At 44.9% G+C, this 22,413-nt stretch overlaps 1 protein-coding gene and 4 non-coding genes across 5 annotated transcripts; 2 read left to right on the top strand and 3 right to left on the bottom strand.

The window, feature by feature from the left end:
- Nucleotides 1-658: 658 nt before the first annotated feature.
- On the bottom strand, nucleotides 659-732 carry TRNAI-AAU. The gene has a single exon. It is a non-coding gene; the product is annotated as a tRNA-Ile (tRNA).
- Nucleotides 733-3,181: 2,449 nt separating this feature from the next.
- PRSS16 (serine protease 16) lies at nucleotides 3,182-9,680 on the bottom strand. Its single transcript, XM_036869545.1, has 12 exons — nucleotides 9,611-9,680; nucleotides 9,375-9,535; nucleotides 8,439-8,538; nucleotides 8,167-8,296; nucleotides 7,269-7,392; nucleotides 6,922-6,999; nucleotides 6,787-6,834; nucleotides 6,040-6,330; nucleotides 5,144-5,285; nucleotides 3,592-3,771; nucleotides 3,367-3,512; nucleotides 3,182-3,250 (listed from the first exon to the last, which is right to left on the bottom strand). The coding sequence occupies exons 1-12, from the start codon at nucleotides 9,678-9,680 to the stop codon at nucleotides 3,182-3,184; spliced, it is 1,539 nt and encodes a 512-aa protein (XP_036725440.1).
- Nucleotides 9,681-11,375: 1,695 nt separating this feature from the next.
- TRNAI-AAU lies at nucleotides 11,376-11,449 on the top strand. The gene has a single exon. It is a non-coding gene; the product is annotated as a tRNA-Ile (tRNA).
- A 2,825-nt stretch (nucleotides 11,450-14,274) lies between these two features.
- Nucleotides 14,275-14,357, top strand: TRNAL-UAA. The gene has a single exon. It is a non-coding gene; the product is annotated as a tRNA-Leu (tRNA).
- Nucleotides 14,358-21,286: 6,929 nt separating this feature from the next.
- TRNAS-CGA lies at nucleotides 21,287-21,368 on the bottom strand. The gene has a single exon. It is a non-coding gene; the product is annotated as a tRNA-Ser (tRNA).
- Nucleotides 21,369-22,413: the final 1,045 nt, after the last annotated feature.

Raw genomic sequence — 22,413 nt, 5'->3', positions numbered from 1 at the left:
GTTCTTCATTTCACTTAAATTTATCAAATTTCCCCTTATGTTTAGCGCTGTTGTGTCTTATTCCTTTAGAAACCTTCTCCTATCCCAAAGTATAAATATAAGTGTCTCTTACAAAAAGGTAACTTCTATAATCCAAAACCACACTATTTGTTGTTCAGACTGTTCCAGGTTTGGTCATTGGGAGCTCTTTCCCTGTTATAAAGAGACGATTGTCAAAGCTGTTTCTTTTTTAGTGTTGATATTAATATATTTTTTTCACACGTCATATAAAAGATCTTGTTTCATCTTCGCTGAACTAGTTAAGACCCAAGTGTGGAAGTGTAGAAAGTGTGGATGGTTTCCCAGCTTTTTTTTGGACGAAAATAATCCAATAGGGTCAGTTTCTTTGCAAGAATCAGTTACCCAGTGGAAAAATAATATGCTCAAAACGGCTCTATTTCCCTTGCTGGGTCACTCACTGCTAATCTTTCTCCCTGCAGATGGGAGTCAAAACAGGACTTCAACCTGAGGGCACATCAAAGATGTGTGTTCAGATTTTTTAAAGTTCTCAGCGAGAGGTTTGTCTTCTAGACATCAATTGTGACATCGTAGTGGACCTGAAACTGGCAGAACTCTCAGCTGTGTATGAGTGTAAGAAAGTGGTCTATCTTACACAGTTTGGCCCGTACGGGGATCGAACCCGCGACCTTGGCGTTATTAGCACCACGCTCTAACCAACTGAGCTAACCAGCCGCTAGACGTCAAAGGTATTCCTCCTTAGGTAATTAAATGAAAACGAAATAAAACGGTTTCTTCAAATTCTTCTGGGGCTGGGGAAAAGGGAACATAAAGAACCAAAATAACCCAAAATTAACATTAAAAATAAAATCACATTCTTCCTATTTCACTCTCCCCTATCGTGGAGTTAGGAAAAAGAAAAAGAGAAAAACTTAACATTTGGCCTGAATGAACTCTACTTCTTGGGGGCGTCTCTCAAACTGACAGTTCTGACCCCAAACGATCAGAGCCCCGGAGTGAGGTGTCCTTCCTCCTACCCAGGGAAGCCCGGGGGCCAACGAGAAGATGCTCCAAGCCAGATTTGGCGGCGGGCGGATCACGGAACTGACCACGGAGCGGCCACGGAGCAGGGCTCCGAGGGCTCGGCCCCTGCGCGTGCCTCTTGCGGATGTACTTCGCTCCTGGAGACCCATTCGGACAGATCCCAGGACATGAGACCTGCGAACTTGCACTCTCTTGCCGCCGGCCTCGGCCTCGGCCTCGGCCTCGGAGTGATCCTGAAATGCCTTCCGCCCCGCGCACTGTGTGGTGGGCCCTGACCCGGAGCAGAACTACGTCCCCAGAATCAGGGGCCTTTATCTGGACCAGAAGAGAAACATCTAGATCTGAGAAGGGTGGCAGCGTCGAGACTCAAATTGAGCAACTTCAGAGGAAAGAGGCAGAAACACCTGCACCTGCCAGGTGCAGAGCAGCCCCGGCTTTTTTCACTGGCCAAAGGGCCTCCAGAGAAAACCCTCAAAGGCTGAGGTAATCAATATTCTGGAATACCTGAGAGCTAGCCCTGGCACCACAGACACATTGGTAGGGAAGTTCTGAGAATACTTAAGGGAAAGTAGCCCAGCACCAAACCCAAACCCATTCGAATAATAAATGGAGAAGTTTGCAAAGGAAAATGAAAGAAGTTGCATCCAGCAAAGTAGGAGGAAAACCAAAAGTATGTGAAGAGTTGAGGGTTGACCTCATTCTTTCATTTCTCAACAGGTACTGAGCACCCACGATGTGTCAGACCATGGTGCACATGCTAAATATATAAAGGGACACACTGAGGCTAGACCTCAGCATGAGGGGCTGTGGTTAAAGAGCAGTAAGTGGTACAGGGTAGCACCCGGTGAGCGGGGCTGGGATTAATCCTCAGAAGAAAAAAAAAAAGTTACTCCTCAGGGTTTGGAGTCAAGAAAGGCAGGGAGTGACTTCCTCACAGAATGGGCTTTATGGCTTCTGTTACCATCCCAGCCCCCAACCCCCTTGTCCTGACTTGCCTTTACTTCTCCTCCACTTCCCAGCTTCCCAGAGGCACTCAGTCGCCCTGACTTGCTAATTCCTGCTCCTGGTGGCTGCTGCTCCGAGTGGTGAACAGGGCACTGCTGGCAGTGCTAAAGCAGGCTAAGCGGGACCCTTAGTACTGGGGTTGGACCCCTTGGTACTGGGCCCAACCTCTTAGAACTTGGGGGTGTCCCCATCAAGAAGGTTTGACCAGAACCCTAAATCCCTAGGGTTGGAAGCTGAAAATGCCCGAGAGTGACATTTAATTATGGAAAAAGATGGTGAGTGAAAAAGATGGAAAACTGAAAGACAGAGAAAGACAAAGATTAAGTGACAGGAAGAGAAATAGAGACAGTGGGGAAGAGCATAAGGGACAGAAACAGAGCCTGAGGGAGAGAGATATTGAGAAGATAACGAAGGAGAGACGGAAAGTCTGAAGAGAGGGAAATAGAGGCAGAGAGAGAGAGTGAGAGAGAAAGTGACTAAAGGGACACAGGGACCAGAAATGAGAGACAGGAGTAGAGCAGTGGAGATAACTAAGGACCGAGCAAGCAGGAGAGGAGAAGAGTAGAGGAGATACTGACTGAGAGACAGGGACAGAGACACAGACACAGAGAAATAAACAGAAACAGACTAAGACACAGAGAGAGACAGAAAGGAAGATATCCAGAGAAACAGGAGGAGGTGGAGAGACAATTTGAGACAGAGACAAGTTAGACAGGAAGAGACTGAGGGAGGAGGGCACAGTGAGACAAACAGTGAGAAGCAGAGACAGGTCAGGGTCTGAGGTCCAGAGAGAGACATGAAGCAAGGCACCCAGTCCAGGAGCTGAGCAGAATTTGAGACAGAAGCTGATTTGCAGGGGGAGGAGAGGAGCATAAAGAGCCATATTTCTTTGACATTTAAAATAACAATATTCACGATGAGAATAATCACTTATATTCACATAACTCTTTGTCTGTAACAAAGCACTTTTAGTTGGGAGTGAGGACGTTTGCAGACACAAGTCAGTTTTATGCAGAACAGGTGCTAAATCTGAATTGCTGGGAATTTCCTCTTTCAAAACAAGCTTTCTCTTGTCCAATAAGTGTATACATCCAGGACTGAGGTGGCCACACAGGGAATGGTGAGGATGTGGGGCTCAGACCCCACCCCTAACCTGGCTCTTCTTTGCCAGACCAAGCCAGGTCTGCAGCTGCTGGAAGATGTTCTGTGGTGAGGTGGAGAGAATTTGGACAGTCAGACTCCAGCACTTGCAGAGAGCAGGAACATGCAAATTAGTATGCAAGTGACAATGCAAATCACCCAGAGCTTTTTCTCTCTTACCTGGCGTGCTAGGCGGAGGCTGGGGGAGTCTGAGGGTCTCTCAGGTGCCATGTCCAAGCAATGAGAAGCACTAGGGATGAGAAGGGCTGACTCTGAGGGTCCCAAAGGCTGTGTTATACTTAGCACATGCCAGGGGTCTATATCCCCTGGAAAGAAAGGAGAGAATGGTGTGTTGAGCTGGCGCCAGGTAGACACTAAGGAGTCAGGTTCTGATAGCATGCTCACCATTAACAAACAGCACTTGGGTGGCCCCTGGGGTCTGGCCACCATAGTAGGAGTTCGTCTGGGACACAGCCTGGGCTATGGATGAGGCTGAAAACCCGAACACCTGCTCACATAGCTCTAGTTTGGAGGGCAGAGCTGGGAGCTGGGAGAAAGGGCATCCAGGGACCTCACAGGTGACATCTGTGGAGAGAGGTATCCATAAGTGTGGAGTACATAGCCATCCCCCTACCTCTTTAATAATCATTTACAGAGCTCTCCCCACTGATGACCAAGACAGCTCTAGACCCTCCTTTCAATGAGTTCACGGTCCTGTCAGAGACATACTCAGCCCCAGACAGCGATGGCCCAGAATGATCAGGGCTGTTATGGACAAAGGCCTGGAGTAGGGGTGGGGCCATCTCAGAGGGAGCAGAGTGGGCTCAGGGACAGCATCCTGCAAGGGATAAGACCTTAAGGAATTAGCCGGTGTGAGGCAAACAAAGAGAGGAAAGAGGAAACCGCATGTGCAAAGGTCTAGAGGTGAGAAGGAGCCTGGAGTGCTGAAAGCACAAATTGGACACCTGCTTAATATCCATAGCTCCCCTGTGCTTTCAGGGTAAATCTAACTTCTCAGCCTCACATTAATTCATTCCTTCCTTCACCATTTATTTGAGCACCTACCATGTAGTCAGATATATGTTGAACAATATATTGGGAACATAGTGACAACAAAACAGCCCCAGGCTTTGCTGTCACAGGACTCACCGTCCAGAGGGGAGATAGGCAATAAAGAATGTATGATAAGACTGTGGAAAGTGCTAAGGAGAAGAACACGGAGCTAATGGGGTAGGGGGCAGGGAGGCAGACTTATCTTGAGAGATCGTGCCCCCCTTCCTGAGGAGGGGACATCCTGTGTTGAGACTTGGAAACGAGTAAATTGTGTGAAGAGGGGAAGATAAGTAATCCAAGAAAATGCCTGAGGATTAGGAAGATTGGTGTATCGGGCAGGGGGTGTCAAAATATGCAAAGCCCTGTGAGGAAGTTGCATTGTATGGGTGAAGGGAAGGCCTAGAGACCAGAGAAGAGGCTGCGTCAGGGATCCAGGCAGGAGAGCATGGGGACCCCTACCAGGACAGCAGAGGTGGGAAGAGAAAGGGGTTGGGTGAACTGCCGAGTTGTCCAGGATAAACAGTGGGCAAGACTCAGTGATTGACAAGCTATGGGGATGACAGGAAGAAGGCATGCAAAGCACTGTTAGGGTTTCTAGCCTGGTAACTGGAGAGGGTAGGGCCATTCCTGGGACAGGCACATAGATGAAGAGCAGATTGAAGGGACGATCACTCATGTTGAGGGCTAAGTGTGTGAGTGAGAAGGTACATGAGGGTCAAGCGCACATGCACACTCTAGTACGGCTGTTCACCCCACACCCCACACCTGCAGGTTAAACGAGGCCCAGCAGTCCGGCTAGTTGTCCTATGGAAATGAAAACGAGTCCAGACTACCTGTTAGATAGCTTGTCTGGGCATAGCACAGAATGTATGTTTTGGGGGTGAGGGTTAGGCCAGTCACTCACAGTAGCCAAACTCGGTACAGGTCTGGTACAACCACTGCCGGTCGCCAACGCCGGCCACTTGGGGTTCTGTGACCTTCAGCTGTGCCACTGTCTCTGCTCGAGAAAAGCTTAAACACTTCTGGCCCAGGCTGTGTGCGACAACCTAGGGGACAATATACATACATACATACATACATACATACATTCCTCCCTTCCTCCCATCAAGCCAGAGCATGGAGCCATAGATCCCTACAAGTCAAAAGTCAGAAGTCAGAAGAGTGAGTCCCTGAGTTCTCCTGGGAGTCAGTCGTCAGAGGTGGTGGGGACCTAGGTCCCTGTGGGTTAGAGATTAAGGTACTAGATGACCAAGAACATCTTACCTGTGAGATTTTGGACATGTGAGAATATCTTAGATCTCAGTTTCCTCAGCTGTGCCTACCTCGAACTATTGTGAGAATTCAATGAAATAATAAATGTGAAGCACACTGCACACTACTTGGTGCAGACAGCGCTGGAAAAGTGACAGCTGGATTGTAGCTGTGGATTCCGAGGCTGGGAGCCCGGTCTCTAGGAGAACTGTGTCCCCAGGGCTACCTTTTTTCATTCTATAAATACTAATTGAGAGCTTTCCGTGTGCTAGACGCTGTTGCAGGCTCCAGGAAGAGGCCAGAACAAGGTAGGCAAGCTAGATAGTAAGCATAGTCGTTAACATTTGCATACGGTGTGCCAGGCTCCCTGTTGAGTGTTTTCCATGCCCCTACTTCATTTCACCTCCGAGGTCCCTATGAGATGTCATACCCATTTTACAGATGAGGAAACTAAGGTGCAGAAGGCTTTACGCTTGCGGAAGATCACACAGCGGAGGTGGAGCAGGAACCCTTGTCTGCCGACGCCTGGCGATGCTCAGGGGTGCTCACCTGCACTGCCCGACGAAGCCCGCGGTAGGGCGCAGGGCTGCTGCAGTTGTCCCGGTCCCCGAGGAGGAGCCCGCAGAGCTGTCGCACACTCAGCGGCGCTCCCGCTTGCCCGTCGTACTGCACCGCCCCTCCCACGAGTGCCTGCAGCGCCCCCAGAAGCTCTGCCTGGTCCGCAGCGCGCCCCAGGGACCCACATGCGCCCAGCTCCGCTCGCAGCGCTGCCTGAGCCGAGCCGCCCGCGCGCAGCCGTCGCTCCACCTCCGCAAAGGCTGCGGACGCAGCAGCCCGGCACTGTTGGGAGCGAGAGGCAGCGTTGGCGAAGACTCGGACCCGGGCCCCGGCTTTTCCCTTTCCATGACCTGCATCCTCCCTGGGCTCCCACACTTTCCCGGCGCCAGATTCATCCCGGGGGCAGTTGAACGCCACTCAGACCCGAGGCCCCGCCCTCTTCCGGCTCCTCCTCCGGGTCGTCCCCCAGGCCCCGCCCCACAGTGGAACAGCCTCCTGATAGGGTCTTCCGTCCCCAGGCCCCGCCTCCGTATCAGCCCCGCCCCTGTTGGGTCTCCTCCCTTCTTGGTACCCGGACCCATCTTCAGCTCCCGCCTTCTTCCCAAATCCACCCATCTCTCGGGGATCCCAAGTCCCTCAGACCCCGACACCTTGCAAGCTTCAACCTTTTCTTTTGGCCCCCATCCTCAAGGCCTCTTCTCTCTCCCTATCCCCCTCGGACTGGGTCCCACATCCTACCTCCGGGGATCCGCCAATCGCAGTGTTCATTAGGCTTCTAGACACCACCTAAAAGTCCGACCGCCGGAGAGTATCAGGTGACTCCGACCACTGAGGCCCTCCTCCCCACCCGGACCCACCGCCCGCCATCCTTACGTCATTATACTCGGAGAAATCCAGTATGGCCCGCACCGGAGCGGAAGAGGCGACGGAGGCGAAAATGAGATGGGGAAACTGAGGGAAGAGAAGTTGTCAGCCTGGGGGCTTAGGGACTGGGATCCCATATCTTCCCGCCCCTGTGTCACTCACTCGTTGTGTGATCTTAGGCAAGTCCCTACCTTCTATACACGGGACTCCCGTGAAGGCAGATTGTAGGAAGCTCTTCTGGGCGGAAAGGAGGGTGTGGGAGGAGGGAGTGTGGCGGGCAGGTATTCTATTATCTGAGTTGGGGACCCCGGAGTCCAAGTTCCCTCCCCCCAGTCCTCTCAGAGGAGTCCCGGGACCTTCAGCCTGGCCCAGGCAGCCAGGGAGCCGGCATAGGAGCCTCCGAAGCAGAGCCAGGGGCTGGAGAAGGAGACGTTGAAGAGGCGGGAGAGTGCGAGGCGGGCAGAGACCACATCGGCCAGCCTAGGGTCAGAGGGGAGGCTGGGTCAGTCCCCATCACTGGGAATCCCTGAAGATTCCCCCATTGCATAGGCGGGAATGGAGAGTGGAGGGAGTCTGGCCAGAAGCTAGGGCTCTTTTCTCATGATGTATTTCTGAGAACTCCCCATGCCCACAAACTCATTTCTACATGAGTGCCTAGGTCAGGGGAGACCCATCTGGAAAGCCTCCACCATTCTCTTCCAGACTAGGTGGGAGAGGAAAAACCTCCAAGGCAGTTTGGGTGAAAATCTAGCCTGTAGGAGAGATCAGAGAGTTAACTGGGGAGCCAGAGCCAATCAGACCTTGTGGCCACTGCAAAGCTTTTGTCTCTACTCTGAGTGTGATGAGAGACATGTGAGGGATTTGAGCCGGGAGAGAGGTGATCTGGTTTATGCTCTAATGATCACTCTGCTTCATCTGGAGAATAGACTGGAGGGATCAAGGGCAGAAACAAGGAGACCAGTGAGGAGGCTGTGTCATCCAGGTAAGAGATGCTGGTGGGCTGGACCAACAGGCCATAGTGAGACAGCAAAACGTAAGAATACAGTGGAAGGGGGGATTGAGGGAAAGGGAAGGAGAGAGACCCAGAGATGGGGAAAGAAAGAACAGGGCACTGAAAGACAGAGGCAAAAACATGGGACCAGAGACTCAGAGGTCAACTTCGGGCAGTGGAGGAGAGAGACACAGATGCAGAGATGCCAAAACACAGACATCCGCAGTCCCATGACCCCAAACACTTTCCCGACCCCTACTCACGCATGGCGGCTGGACAAGAAGCGGAGCTGGGCCACGTCGAGCCCCTCAGCGGGTATACTCAGGCCATAAAATCTATGTTCCAGACCTATCACCAGGGCCCCCCAGACTGGGGCCAGGGTTGCAGGGTGCCCTGTGAAGAGTCCAAAGGGGGTGTGTGTGAAGTGGGTGTCAACTCCTGCAACCCTCAGACCTCATAGCACTGCAATATGCAACTCCCCTTCCTGGCCTCCACCAATTCCTCAGCTATGTCTCTCCTCACCCTTGCATCTTACCTCTCATCACGGAGCCAGGCCCAAGGCTGCCTTCGCCTCCCAGATGCAGGAATACAGGCCCATCCTGGCTGGTCCAATGTTGGTCATTTACCCAATACCGCTAAGAGGTAGGATGGGGAAGAAGAAATGGGATTGTGAGAGTTCTGACCTGTTCTTTATTCCCTGTTCGCTCCAGTCTCTCTCCCTAATGGATCTCTGTATACTTATAGTATCTGAAATAGGTTTGTTTATTTAAGTGTTCATTTCTCTCCTGTTTGTCTCCTCATCTAGAATGTAAGATCTACAAGAGCAGATATTTTTGTCAGCTTTCTCACTCTTATATCCCCAGGGTCAAGAGTAGTGGCTAACACTTGGTAGGCACTTGCAGTATACTGAAATAATAATTGTAGAATAAGTAATGAATGCAGATGGATTTAGGAATAGGGCCTACGTGAGATGACCTCTGGAGACTGTGGATAGAGTAGGTGTGAAAAATGGTAAATCTGTTCATTCATTCACTAGATATCTTCAAGTGCCTATTGTGAGCCAGGTCTGGTTCCAAAGACGGTCCAGATTTTTGCTCCATACTGAGACTTGGTGGTGGGTTTAGTGTTTAATCTGAAGGATGCGGGGGCAGTGTTGAGGGGCAGTGAGGGAGTGAGAGTGAATGACAGGGAAAAGGAAAGACTGAAGGACAGGACCTGAGGGACAAAAAAAGTGGGAGGCTGAAGAAAGGAAGGGGAGACTAGGGGGTAGAGGGCAAATCCAAAAATCAGAGGGGCTAGACTAAAGGGCCATAAGGGATTCTGACAGCAGGCATCGGATAAGACTGAGGGGGAGAGGGATGGGGAGACAGAGGTGTAGAGATAGGAATGGAAAGCAGAGACTGAGGGGCAGGGTAGGGAGACTGAGGAGGGGGGCAGGGGACACAGTGGACTCCCCTTCTCCGGGCCTCACCTGCAGGAAGGATCGTCTGTCAGAGGCATTGAAGGGGTCCAGTGGCTGCTCCAGCCACCCCTCTTTTGGGAGGGCCACACCTCCCTGGTCCAGGCTCAGGCCCAGGCCAGAGCTCTCCTGAAACCGCTGAATGTGCTCACCTAGGCGCCTAAGGAGGGAAGCTGTGGGACGTGGAGGGGAAAGAGTCAGTCCAGGCCCCCTTAGGAGCCCCTGCCTGACCCTCAGGATCCTCCTACCTGGAGCTGAGGACCCCCAGAGGGAAACCATGAGCAGAGGGCCCAGCCACAGGACAGGCCCAATGGCCATGCCGTCCAGTCCTCCGTGCAAGGGCTCTAGGTGCTGTGTTCTCCCTGCTCACTCAAGACTTCAGCTAACATTCCCAGGGCTGGCCTTTAAATTTATAGTCTTTGATCAGGAGCTCAGGTTTCTTTTCTGACTCCTGTCCTGGGACAGGTCAAGCTTCTGCTGGAACCACTAAAGCGAGGCAGGGACGCCAGAGTCTGTATATAGAGACCTGCTGGTGTGTCCCCTGGATATCCAATTACTTCTCTCTCTGCTCCCGATTTTCTCCTCTCTTGCCCCCTGATCTCCCTCCCCTCTGGCCCTCAGTCTCCCTGCCTGCGCCTCAGTCTCTTCTTTCCTTCAGTCACCACTTCTTTCTACCTCAGGACCCCCTCTTGCCCTCTTCCTCTCTCTGCCCTCAGCACACTTTCAGTCCCCCTCAGTTGCCCCAACACTCAGTGTGTCCTTCTCTTTGTTTCTCGCTTCTCTTTCAGTCTTCTCTCTACTTCAGTCTCTCTCTCATTTAGTCTCACCATGTCTATTTTCCAGTCTCCCCCTTTTCTGCCCCTCATCAACCCCACCCCCAACCCTCTGACCCACAATCTCACCACGTTCCTTAGAGTCCTTAGAACACTTTGAATATCTCAGGCTTGCTCCTGCCTCAGAATGCTTGCTCCTGCCCTTCTCACTCTGTGGATTCCTATTTCTCCATAAACACTCATGTCGTGCTCCCTCACCTCAATCAGATCTCTATTCAAAGGTCAGACAGGTCTTTCATGGTCAGCTCTTTACAAATTGTCAAACCTGTAGGTCTCCTTTATTCTTTACTCTTCTTCATAGCAACTTATCACTATCAGAAGTATACATATTTTATATGGTTCATCATCTGTCTCCCAGACTAGAAAGTAAGCTCCATGGGGCTATGGATTTTCATCTCTTTTGTCCATTGCTAAATGTTGGGTCCTTACTACAGTGTACATAGTGGGCAATCAATAAGTGTTTGTTGAGGGAATGACTAATACATCAACTAATGTTGCTGGTTCTACTCTAAAAATTTATCCAGAATCCAATGACTTCTCCCCATGTCCAGCACTATCACTTTCTTCTAGCCACCATCATCTCTGACTTGGACTATCAACAAGCCTCTTAGCTTTATCTCTATCTTCAAAACGGACATATTTTACTTCTGGACAATGCACCCTTTTTAATGGTTAAAGCAGATGTATAAGGTATGTTTGATGGGCCACAAGACAGGCTGTTCTAGTTAGCATAAAGTTCACGCCAAATCATGTGTAAGTCACAATGACTTCCCCATATCTCAATATATGAGGTGGCAACCTTGTCTGGGTTTGATTTCAGGGTAATGCTTGCCTGGTAAAATGTGTTTGGAAGAGTTTCCCCCTCTTCTACTTTTTGGACGAGTTTGAGAAGGACTGGTCTTAATTATTCTTTGAATGTTTGGTAGAATTTACCAGTGAAGCCGTCTGGTCCTAGACATTTGTTTGTTGGGAGGTTTTTGGTTACTGATTCAATCTCCTTGTTAGTAATAGGACTGTTCAGATTTTCTGTTTCATCACGATTCAGTGTCGGTAGGTTGTATATTTCTAGGAATCTATTTCTTCTAGGTTGTCCAATTTGTGGACGTATCATTTAGTCTTAGGCAGGCACAAGAAGGTGAAACTTATTGTTATTTTATGTGAAAAGTAATTTTTGCCTCGTGGCCGGTTAGCTCAGTTGGTTAGAGCGTGGTGCTAATAACGCCAAGGTCGCGGGTTCGATCCCCGTACGGGCCAACTGGTGCTTTTGGCTCTTCACTTACTAAATAATCTTGCTGCAGGCACCTATCAAATTGGAAATAACCTCGCAGACTTAAAATTGGGATTAAATGTTGACTTCATTTGTTCTTCAGCAATGGCACCCACCTTCCTTGTCTCCCCCCCAGGCCCCGCCCCCAGCAAACATAGTCCCAGCAAGAAATGAAATTTAGATGTTTCAGGTTTGACAAAGGTGCATTTTCATCACTCAATACTTGAAATACAAAACCAAAGTTCATTTAAGGAGGGAGCAATGTTGGTAAGGCACAGTCCCTTTGAAAGAGCTGATGGCTGATGTTTTCTGGGAGGGGGCTTAACACAGGCTTTCAGAGGCTAAGTGGGTTGACATATTCTATGGACGCATGGTTATTGGGAGGAACTGCTGTTGTTTGGTTGGCACTCAAAGATATGTTTATTGGAGTGAGTGCATCCCTGGCTGGCTCACTTTCAGAAAGCAGGGGTTGACAGTGATTGGTTGTCATACAAAAGTATGTTCACAAAACAATTGTCATGGATAGATTGCATTGGTCTAAATTCAGGTCTGGTGGCTACTTGTCACCACTGCTACAGGACAATCAGTCTTTTCCTAAGTTTGTGATTAGTATGTGTTCTCAATATTTTACTTTGGCATAAAGCAAAATTAGTTGTTTAAATATCCAAGTAATGTATAATAAAACACTGATTTTTATTATTAATGACTTTTCATTAATTTTTTAATTACCTTGAGGGTATTATGCTAAGTGAAGATAAGTGAGACAGAAACAGACAAATTTTGTATGATCTCACTTACATGTGGAATCTAAAACACAAAAACAAAATCAAAATCGAGTTCACAGACACAGAGAACAGATTGGCGGTTGCCAGAGGCGGGGTGTTGGGAGATGGGCTAAATGAATGAAAGGGGTCAAAGGTACAAATTTCCAGTTATTAAATAAGTTATGGGGATGTAAGGTACAACATGGTAGAATAGTTAATAACTTATTATAAAATAAGTTATAGGGATGTAAGGTACACCATGGTAGAATAGTTAATAGCACTGTGTTGAATATTTGAAAGTTGCTAAGAGAATAAATCCTAAAAGTTTTCATCACACAAAGAAATATGTAACAATGTATAGTGATGGATGTTAACTAGACTTATTGTGGTGATCATTTTGTAGTATATACAAATATCGAATCATTACATTTTATACTTGAAATTAATATAAGGTTTATGTCAATTATACCTCAATAAAAATACTGACCAAAAAAGAATTACAATAATAGAATAATAGAAAAACTCTCGTGTATGTAAACGTATGGGGACTCCTTTCTCTGATATGCCCTTTCTTGCACCCACTACTCACCCCTCCCAATTCAGCTCTGACCCAGACACTGACAGGCCTGGATTTCCCTCAATATGCAAAGGCAAGAATCTCTCAGGCCATGTCTTTGCTCATTAGCACATAGTATCTAAAAGGCCAGAGACAGAACCTGGCACTGGATGGGCCAATGAAGTGAGTGACATATTCCTTTCTCCTGGTTTTATAAGGCAATGGAGGACATAGGTTTTTGAACTCAGTAAGCATTGTGCATTGCCAACAAGGGATGGACTCCTTCTGCATCAGTGGTTTTAAGCTTGAGGAGAGTTACCCTTGGACCTTTTGTGCTTGTATGTTACAGCTGACACAATCCTCTCATATTATCTCATATTATTGTATGGGATGCAGAACCCACAGACAGGGAGAGCCGACTGTAAGGAACTTAATCAGCCACAAATTTTGGTATCTGAGGGGGCAATCTCCGCAGATGCAGATACCAAGGGGTGACTGTATTTAATTATTTTTGTGGCTTGCAATAGATGTTTTATGATGTTTATAAATTAATTCTATTCCAAACCCTACTTCAGGATTTAATTTCATCTCTGGTTCCAGAAGCCTTCACAGACTTTCAACACAACTCCCCAAATACCCATCTGAAACCTGTTTTAATGAGTTCTGAAACAACCCAGTACCCCAACCCCGAAGTGTCTGGCAGCATCTTACTGACTTGATAGATTATGTACACCTGGCTCAGTACTTAGCACATAGTAAGTACTCAGGAAAGAAATTTCATTAGTGGAGAGATAGAACTTCTGGTTAAAATACTTCCTTATTAAAACCAATGTCCTGTATTCAAATTCCAAACTCCATATGCTTGCACTAGGGTTTTCCAAATGTACTCCAAGAGGAACTTGTCTCGATATTAACTGTCCTCTGATTCCAAACCTGAAGCCCTTACCTGGGCAATTAGATTCAGTGGGTTTGGAATGGGGCAAAACAGTGTTCTGTAGTGAGTAATAAAACATGTACATTCCACCTTTGTAGAGTTGTGAGACATGGTTCATGAGGCTGCATTCTCACCACCTCTGTTATACCACTTCCTTTCCTCTTTGGTTTCCACTAAAAGAAGTGTCTTCTCTTGAGCATAGTGAGTTGGGTCTGGAAAAGTATGTATTCCTGTAGCATCATGTGCTTTTTTTTTTTTTTTTTTTTGGTCATAATATTCCTCATCTTAATGTAAGTCCATAAGATCAGGGGTGGTTCAGTGTTTCCCTAACCCTGGTTAAAGCGTGGCACAAACTTTGTGGTTAGATAAACTAATAAACTAGTGAAAATAAACGTTTTCATTAGTTTTTTCCAAGAAACATTACAAGGATTTGTTTTCTCTCTTTAAAGCTTGGTCCCAGATTTCATGCGTGTAAAATTATTCATAATCTTCCAGGGACTAGGAAATCTAATTAATTTTAACCCAGTAATACTTGACATGTTGCTTTTAGTAACCAAGACCGGGATGGCCGAGTGGTTAAGGCGTTGGACTTAAGATCCAATGGACGTGTGTCCGCGTGGGTTCGAACCCCACTCCCGGTAGACTTCTTTTAGCGGGTGTCTTACCTGAAAATGAAAATTCCTTGTGCAAAGTTGGAAGATAGTCCAGCATGTAGATGGTTCTGAACTTCTTTTATCCGATCTGACAGGATCTATCTATAATTGGGTGATTTAGATAGTTTAGATATAATGTAAATATTGACATATTTGTATCAAAATCCACTATCTAATTAGTTGTTTTCTACGTGTTCCTTTTGTCCTTTGTTCCTTTCTTGTATCTCTTTCTTCCTGTCTTTGAAATGTATGAGCATTTTGCATGATTTGATCATATCTCCAGCATTGCCTTATCATTTGTATGTCTTAAAAAAATCATTACTCGTTTCCCTAGAGTTTTCTATATACAGCTACAATTAATCAAAGTCCACCTTCAAATAAGGTGGAGACTCCTTTCTCCGATATGCCCTTTTTTGCACCCACTACTCACCCCTCCCAATTCAGCTCTCAATATTTTGTTATGCTGATTCCGGTGCAGTGTAAGAAGCTTGCAATAATATACTCCCTCCTATATTGTGTGTTATTGTTGTCATAGATTTTGCTTTCATGTATGCTGTAACTGTACAATACGTCAATACTACTTTTGCTTAATGCAGTCTATCATTTTTAGTGATTAAAATTGGGAAAAAGTATTCCTTATATGTACCTCCATTATATGTACAGAAATGAATATTCATTCTTTTGTATTCCTTTTTCCTGAAGTCCATCTTATAACATTTCCTATTTTGCAGGTCTGATAGTAATGCACTCTTCAGTTTTTGTTTGTCTGGAAAGACCTTTATTTCTTCTTCACTTTTGGAAAATATTTTTTGCTTTTTTTTAGCTTCTCATCACTTTAAAATGTCATTCCGTTAACTTCTGGTATACTTAATTTCTGATAAGTCTGCTGTTTTAGATAGATAGATAGATAGATAGATGATAGATAGATAGATGATAGATAGATAGATAGATAAATGATAGATAGATAGATAGATAGATGATAGATAGATAGATAGATAGCTTGGAATTCTCTGACCTTGGAGCTGAGGTTTGATGTACAGGTTTCCTCTGCTATCGGGAAGTAGAGCATTCCTATAAAACCTTTCACAAGCTGAATTGGTGTGAAGTGAAGAAGCAGTTACCTTAGGACACTTCTTGCACATGGATGCACAAAATAAATGTAGGTGAAGCGCAGATGCTCACAGACACAGTTCAAAGCTATAGCGGCTTGATGCTGAGATGCTGACTGTAGTTCCTGGGGGAGGAGCTTGGCGGTCCCACCCTTGCTGCTCCTGATGCGCGCTGCCTCTATAATGGCTTTCTACAAAACAGGTACAAACGTAGGTCTTTCCTAAAAATGAAGTGGAAGCAAAGTGAAATTTTGAAAAGTGAGGGACACCTGTATTTCATTATCTTGGGAAAATACTCGGCCATTAACTCTTCAAATATTTTTTCTGCTCTTTTCTCTCTCTCTTCACCTTCTGGGATTCTGATTACGAATATATTAATCAATAATTCTTCAGTGCTCTTTTTTTCTTTTTTTTCTTGGTGTTTCAGCTTGGGTAGTTTTTAGGCCTACCTTCAAGTTTATCACTTCTTTTCTCAGCTCTATAGAGTCTACTAGTTAGTCTATCAAAGGCATTTGATAGACTAACTAGTAGACTAGTTAGTCTTACTGTGTGTGTGTTTAAATTTAACATATTTATTGGACTTTTAGTTTGCAACAATCTACTGAAATGTGTCATCTGTTTATGTGTTGGGGTGACGTGGGGACCTACTACTTTCCATTGGCATCTGAAATGGGTGCGGTCTCGAGGGACTAAGCCTGTAACCTGTGGGATCTGATGCTATCTCCAGATAAAAATAGTGTCAGAATTGAGTTAAACTGTAGGACACTCAGCTAGTGCTGTAGAATTGCTTGGTGGGGGGAAAACTCCTATGTAGTTGGTGGCCAGAAGTGTCAGATGCAAAGTGTTCTTGTGTGAGTAGTGAAGGAGACACACAGGAGGAAAAACAGGTTTTTTTCTAATGCACTTCTCAGCCACAAATTCACCCTTTTAGACTACTGTTTGAAAAGGGTTCTGGGCCTTTTAAACATTTATTTTCTTGTGCCAGCTGGCACTGAAATTTTGTCAGTAGAGGGTGCAGGAGAGACACAGTAGGAGGAAAGAGTTTTGCTTTCTGGTTCCAGGAGCTCCTGCAGCCGTCAGCATCTCCAGCATCCAGCTCCATTCTACTGACTTACAAAATAGTAGAGAAAAGAAACTGGATATTCACAAATCCATTCACAAATATTTATTGACCACATCATGTGTGGTAAATATTCCAGGATGCAAAAAAGAATTAAGACTGTTTGTGGGAATCATACAAAATAAAAAAACAGTGGTTGCCAATAACTGCTGTAGCTCTCATTGCAAAGTCTCAGATGGTAAAGTCATTGATTAAAGACAAAATATCCAATGATTTGCAAAGCAAATCACTGATAATCTCATTGCATATGAGAGGGGCATTGTCATCTGATGAGAATTCTGAACTGTTTGGTGTCCAAATAATAATTTACAGTGCTTCATTCATGCCATGTGTGGAATGATTTTTCATGCAACTTTTTACATAGTCCATCCAGTCTTTCCCTCTCTTCTTTGAAAACTTCCAGTGCCTGCCACCTTCAGAAACCACATGTATAAAGTAAACATCAGGCTCTTACTTTTCCACATCATACAGCAATTGAATAACACGGGTTTGATCAAGGATCAATTCCCCAAACTGTGTTCAACAAAATGAGGGCTAACACTTTTCAAAATTATAAAACCTATGGAGACAGCCCCACCAAATTGCAATCCAGGGTATTTGTTTACTAAGCATGCTCTTTAACCAGCCAACCCACAGAGCCCTCTTGAACAGAAAAAGAAAAACAGGTAAAGAAATATAGTGTGAGAAAGTTTTCATTTTCACATACTAAGAATTGCATTTGGAGAAGAATACACATATTTTTTGAAGTAAAGAACAAACAAATTCTTTGGAATATGACACTGCCATGGTGCCTGCTTCAAAGAACCACATCTTTGGCAAACTGATCACACTTTACTGATGTTGCTACATCAAAAACCGCAAGAAGATGTGAGAGTTAACAAATAATATCACATAAGAAGTAAGTTTAATTTTTCTAGTAGTCATATTTTAAGAAGTAGAAATAAATAAGTGGAATTAATTTCAATGTTTTAACTCCAAATATTATCATTTCAACATGCAATCAATAAAAAAATTAATGAGATATTGTACATTCTTTTTTTAAAAAAATAAATTTTAGAAACAAGTGTTAATGGGTATTGTTTTGGACAGGGCACTTCTACAACATTCTGGGGGAAAGGAAAAAATACTTCACAGTATAATCTCTGTAGATTATTTGGGGGGGGGGCAGGGACGTTCCCAATATGCAGAGTTTTGAAAAAACCTAACTTATCTCCTTTAAGTCCAAGAGTGATTTGATTATTATATCAAAGGTCTTTTTGTTTATTTGAGAGGGAGGTTGAAATGGGCGTCTTTCTAAAACAAGCCTCCACTACCAAAAAAAAAAAAAAGTATTCAATGAAACTTACACGTTTATAAAAGAGAAAAACAAACCAAAAATCTTGAGAGTAGAAAAGTCGGTTACCTTGGTTGGTTAAAGCCTAGTGGAATAATACTAAAGTTGTGAGCGTCTCCATATAGATGTTCTATTTTTTTTTCTTCTACCGTGGAAGTTCCCTGTTGATGTTAGCTGGAAAAAGTGGGTAATAAAATACAACGCACTAGTCCAGTGCTGCTTAAAGTATGGTCAGCGGAATAGCAGCAGAAGCATCACCTTGCTAAAAATTCATGGGCTGCATCCTAGTACCAATATAGAATCTCGGAGGGGGGGGAGGGGGGTGAAGCCTAGAAAACTGGGCTTAATACTTTTTCTTAGCACGGTTTCTTAGCACGGTTTCTCCACGGTGCCCACAGCTTTTATCCATACTTCTCCGCGCTAAGTTTTGAGAAGCATTTACATCAGGAAGTTCCAAATCCTTTGGACCTTCTCTCCCCACCCCGCTCCCCTTTTAATTCGGTAACAGCCCAACAGATGATGTATCAAACGAGGTCTAGACGCGTGGCAGGTTCATTCTTTCGGTTGCCGGCACCCCTCACAACGCACACTGTCCAGAGTCAATCAACTTTTGTAAGATAAATACATGAATACCAACAAATGAAAGTCTCCTTTGCATGTTTTTGTTCCTTTCCCAGCTTCACCTTGATTTCCTTCCCAGGCTCCTCCACTCGGCCCCAAGCGTCTGAAGTCACGCCCCAGGAACACCTAGAAAGGAGATCCAGCTGTTGAAAGAGACACCACCCCCAAACTGCCACTTTCCTCTTCTCCTTTGACACCGTCGCCCTCTTCTTGTCTGTTTAACTTTTGTCTAGGATCGCTTACAACTCGGAACACTTTCTTAGTCTCAGTCTTCGGCGGTGAGGCTGCCGCGCTCTTCTAGTTGAGATTCGGAGCTGGGCGGGGAGATAAGAGTCTGAATAGCTTTCTCGGGTGTCAGGGCAGATCTTTGCCAAGATCGCTGAATTGAGGGCCTAAGGGGGACGCTATGATTTCGTTTGTCCACAGAAGCGTCTTTCCTGCTTCAGTTTCTCCAGTTGATGTCCCTTCTTTTTCCTCTAGGACTGATGCTCAGAGACAGAAAGTGTGCAGGGGAGGAGCCGGAAGAGTGAGAGCCCTGCCCAATGGGGGAAAAATTAATGAAGAAAATACTGGTCAGACTTTGTTTCTTTTCTTTGACACTTCTTTGATCTTTAAAAATTAATATATACTTCACATTCTATAATATTCACATAAAAGTGTACAATTCAGTGTTTTTGAGTATATTCCCAGAGTTGTGCAACCATCGCCGTTATCGAGTTTCAAAACATTTCCATCACCTGCAAACCAACTCTGTACCCTTTCCCCAGCTCTTGGCAACTACTACTGCCGCTATGGATTTACCTATTCCGGACATTTCATATAAATGGAATCATACAACATCTGGCTTTTTGTGTCTGGCTTCTTTCATTTAGCATGAAGTCTTCAAGTTTCACTCATGTTGTAGCATGTATCAGAAATTCATTCCTTTTTATGGTCAAATAATATTCCGTATTTAATTTTTTAAAGTTGTCTTTCTAAAGACCTTTCCGTCAACTCCCCTTCTCAGTATCATTAAAAGAAACGAGATTAAAAGGACATTTCAGAAGAGAGATACCTTACGCATCCATTCAGACTTAACGGACAGCCAAAATTGCACTGTGTGGCGGGCACCATGCAAGGCGAAGAACCAGATCGAAGGACGTTAAGAATTTGTTTGTTACCAATTTGAAACATGTACACAGAGACGTATTTTTATTTTTTCCTAAAAGACAAGGGGAAGTCGAACCAGGAATCTTCTGATCCGTAGTCAGACGCGTTATCCATTGCGCCACTGGCCCCCCTTGTCACAAAAGTATCTATTACTCATTATTCACTAGAATCATTGAGAAAACAGTTGATTCATGATACAGACGGAAATTAGTTGTACAAGAAAGACCTATGGATTCTAGTAAAACTGATTGGTTATCTTCGGGGTCAATTTGTATAAGTTACATTCACTTAAAATATTTATAATTATGAAAGAATTTTCTGCCTTGGAGCATCATGTATGTGATAGAACGACTGTGGTTAGCATTCCCCCTCCCCCCCAATTATGTGCGTGATTGTCTGTGTTGTTTCTACTTATGAACGCTTCTTTAACTTCTGCAGTCGGTTCATCTGTCCATTCATCAAGTCATTTCATTTTCCTTTGGCACTTACTGATGTTGAGTATGGGTCAAAAATTAGTGACCCATTTAATTTTCAATTTTGATATAGTGAAAGTGGAATAAAACACATTCTTGAGGTATTATCATATTTTTCAATCTCACTCTCCAAAGAGCCGAAACTCTTTACACAGGAAATAATTTCAGATTCTATGCAGCAGAAAAACATTCCGAAACACCCATCCTCCCAAATTGGGCGAAATGGGGATAATAATTTAATAAAGGTAAACACTTTAAGAACCAAATTCATATAGGAACTTAGAAGTTCAGAGTTAATATAATTATAAAATTAGAGAATACCGGTATCATTACATAAATTGGCTAGTTATATTTAAGGGCTCAATGTAGGCGAAATAGATATGTGGAAATACAAAAGTGTTTATAAGTGAGGGCAGTTCTTTGAGCGAGAAGTACAATAGTTTGGGTCCGAGTGCAGTCACGGTGCCCACAGCTTTTATCCATACTCTTCCCTCGTTAGATTTATTGCGTTGGCCCAAGTTGTGTATCTTCTCTTTGCCTCGGTTTCCTCACTTCTATAGCACAATGTTTTAAAGAGCGCGCGCGCGCGCACACACACACACACACACACACACACACACAGATATTTATGATCCTAGACCTTCATGGTTCTCACTAGCCTGTTTTATTTGTTTGTTTTTTTAAATACCAGAGGACTCTTTAAGGAAGCTACCTGCATCTCCATTAACAGAGCGGGGAATTTTATTACAGATTTTTAAAAACAGAATTTCTTATTTCTCTTTGCCATTGGGACCTGCTGCTACTTTTAGATTTAACAGAATGGATACAAAACAAGCAGCTGTTTTGAGCGTTCACTAAGTCTCTAGCTTCTCGGGTACTGAGGGGTAGCTGCAGATAGTTGGGCTGAAGGAAGCCCCGCCCCCGCGCTCAAGGGATTCACAGGTGCCCGCCCAGTTTGGAGGAGGATGGAAGAGCCAAAATACTGAGAGTGTACTCGGGGCGGGACGGAAAGCTGCCTCCTTACTCCTCAGTTTGTTTATGGAATAAGACGAATAGTCGAGAACCACACTGAGGAAGTCATCTCGTAACTTGAATAGAAAAGCACCGAGAAACGCTGTGAGCAGGATTTGAACCTGCGCGGGGAAGCCCCATTGGATTTCGAGTCCAACGCCTTAACCACTCGGCCATCACAGCTTGACTCCCAGTTCCTATTTAGGTGTTAAAAAAACACCATCTAGGTCCCTGATTTATAATCCTGCTTATCAATTCTAGCTATCCTTGCTTATTTGGCGTGTTTACTTTAAGCAGTACGTAAAAGGAGATCACTCCTCAAGTCCCCTCATCAGATCTCTCCACTCAGCCTCATCCAACTTGTCCCCATCCTGCCAGGCTCCAGGCTGCGAAGTCTCACCTCCTTGAGAGAAGGCAATATTCCAGCATCACAAGAATCCTTGATTTTCTAAAATTTTCTACGGTCTCCGTGGATTGCCTGGTTTAGCTTCATACTGGGCATGGAATGAAGTAAGAGTTGTATTAAGTGTGTCTACGATCCTGCTCATTTGTGTTCTCCACAAATACACTATGCCTTGCTGCTAGGAGGACAATGTGGCAGGATCTACCAATATTTCAAATGCATATACTCTTTGAAACAGCATTTCCACAAATGTAAAACACAGACTTGAACACATAAGAAATTATATTGTGTTCTAACTTATTCTCTGCAGCATTAACTGTAATAGTAAGATTGAGAAAAACCTAGTTAGTCAGAACTATTAATTAGATAAATTATGGCATAACTACACAGTGGAATGCTATGCATATTTAAAACAAAATGATAAAGATCACTATGTACATACATATACTATAAAATAGAAGCAAGGTTCAGAGCAATCTCTATAGAATGATACTATTGGAGATATATTTATGTTAGATTATATATGCACTTTACAAAAACAAAACAAAACAAAAACCAAAAAAAAAAACCCAAACTCTCAAGGATAATCAGTAAACTCACAACAAAGTTCCCAGTTGAGGGGCTGGAGACTAAGGAGGTGGAATTCTTTGGAAGCAGGAGGAAGAAATTTACTGCATGTCACATTAGACTTTAGATGCTACCTATTTAAAAAATCAAATAAAAGCTCAAGAAAACACTATAAATGAGGAAGTGGAGGAGAAAATTTTTCTTACCAGAGTTCTCCTCTGGAATGGTGACTAGCCCTTCCTTTCTGGAACTCAGCAA

Source organism: Balaenoptera musculus, chromosome 11, assembly GCF_009873245.2.
Source record: "Balaenoptera musculus isolate JJ_BM4_2016_0621 chromosome 11, mBalMus1.pri.v3, whole genome shotgun sequence".
Taxonomy (NCBI): Eukaryota; Metazoa; Chordata; class Mammalia; order Artiodactyla; family Balaenopteridae; genus Balaenoptera; species Balaenoptera musculus.
Note: the sequence above shows the minus strand (reverse complement) of the source record. Positions and strands in the feature narration are given on the sequence as shown.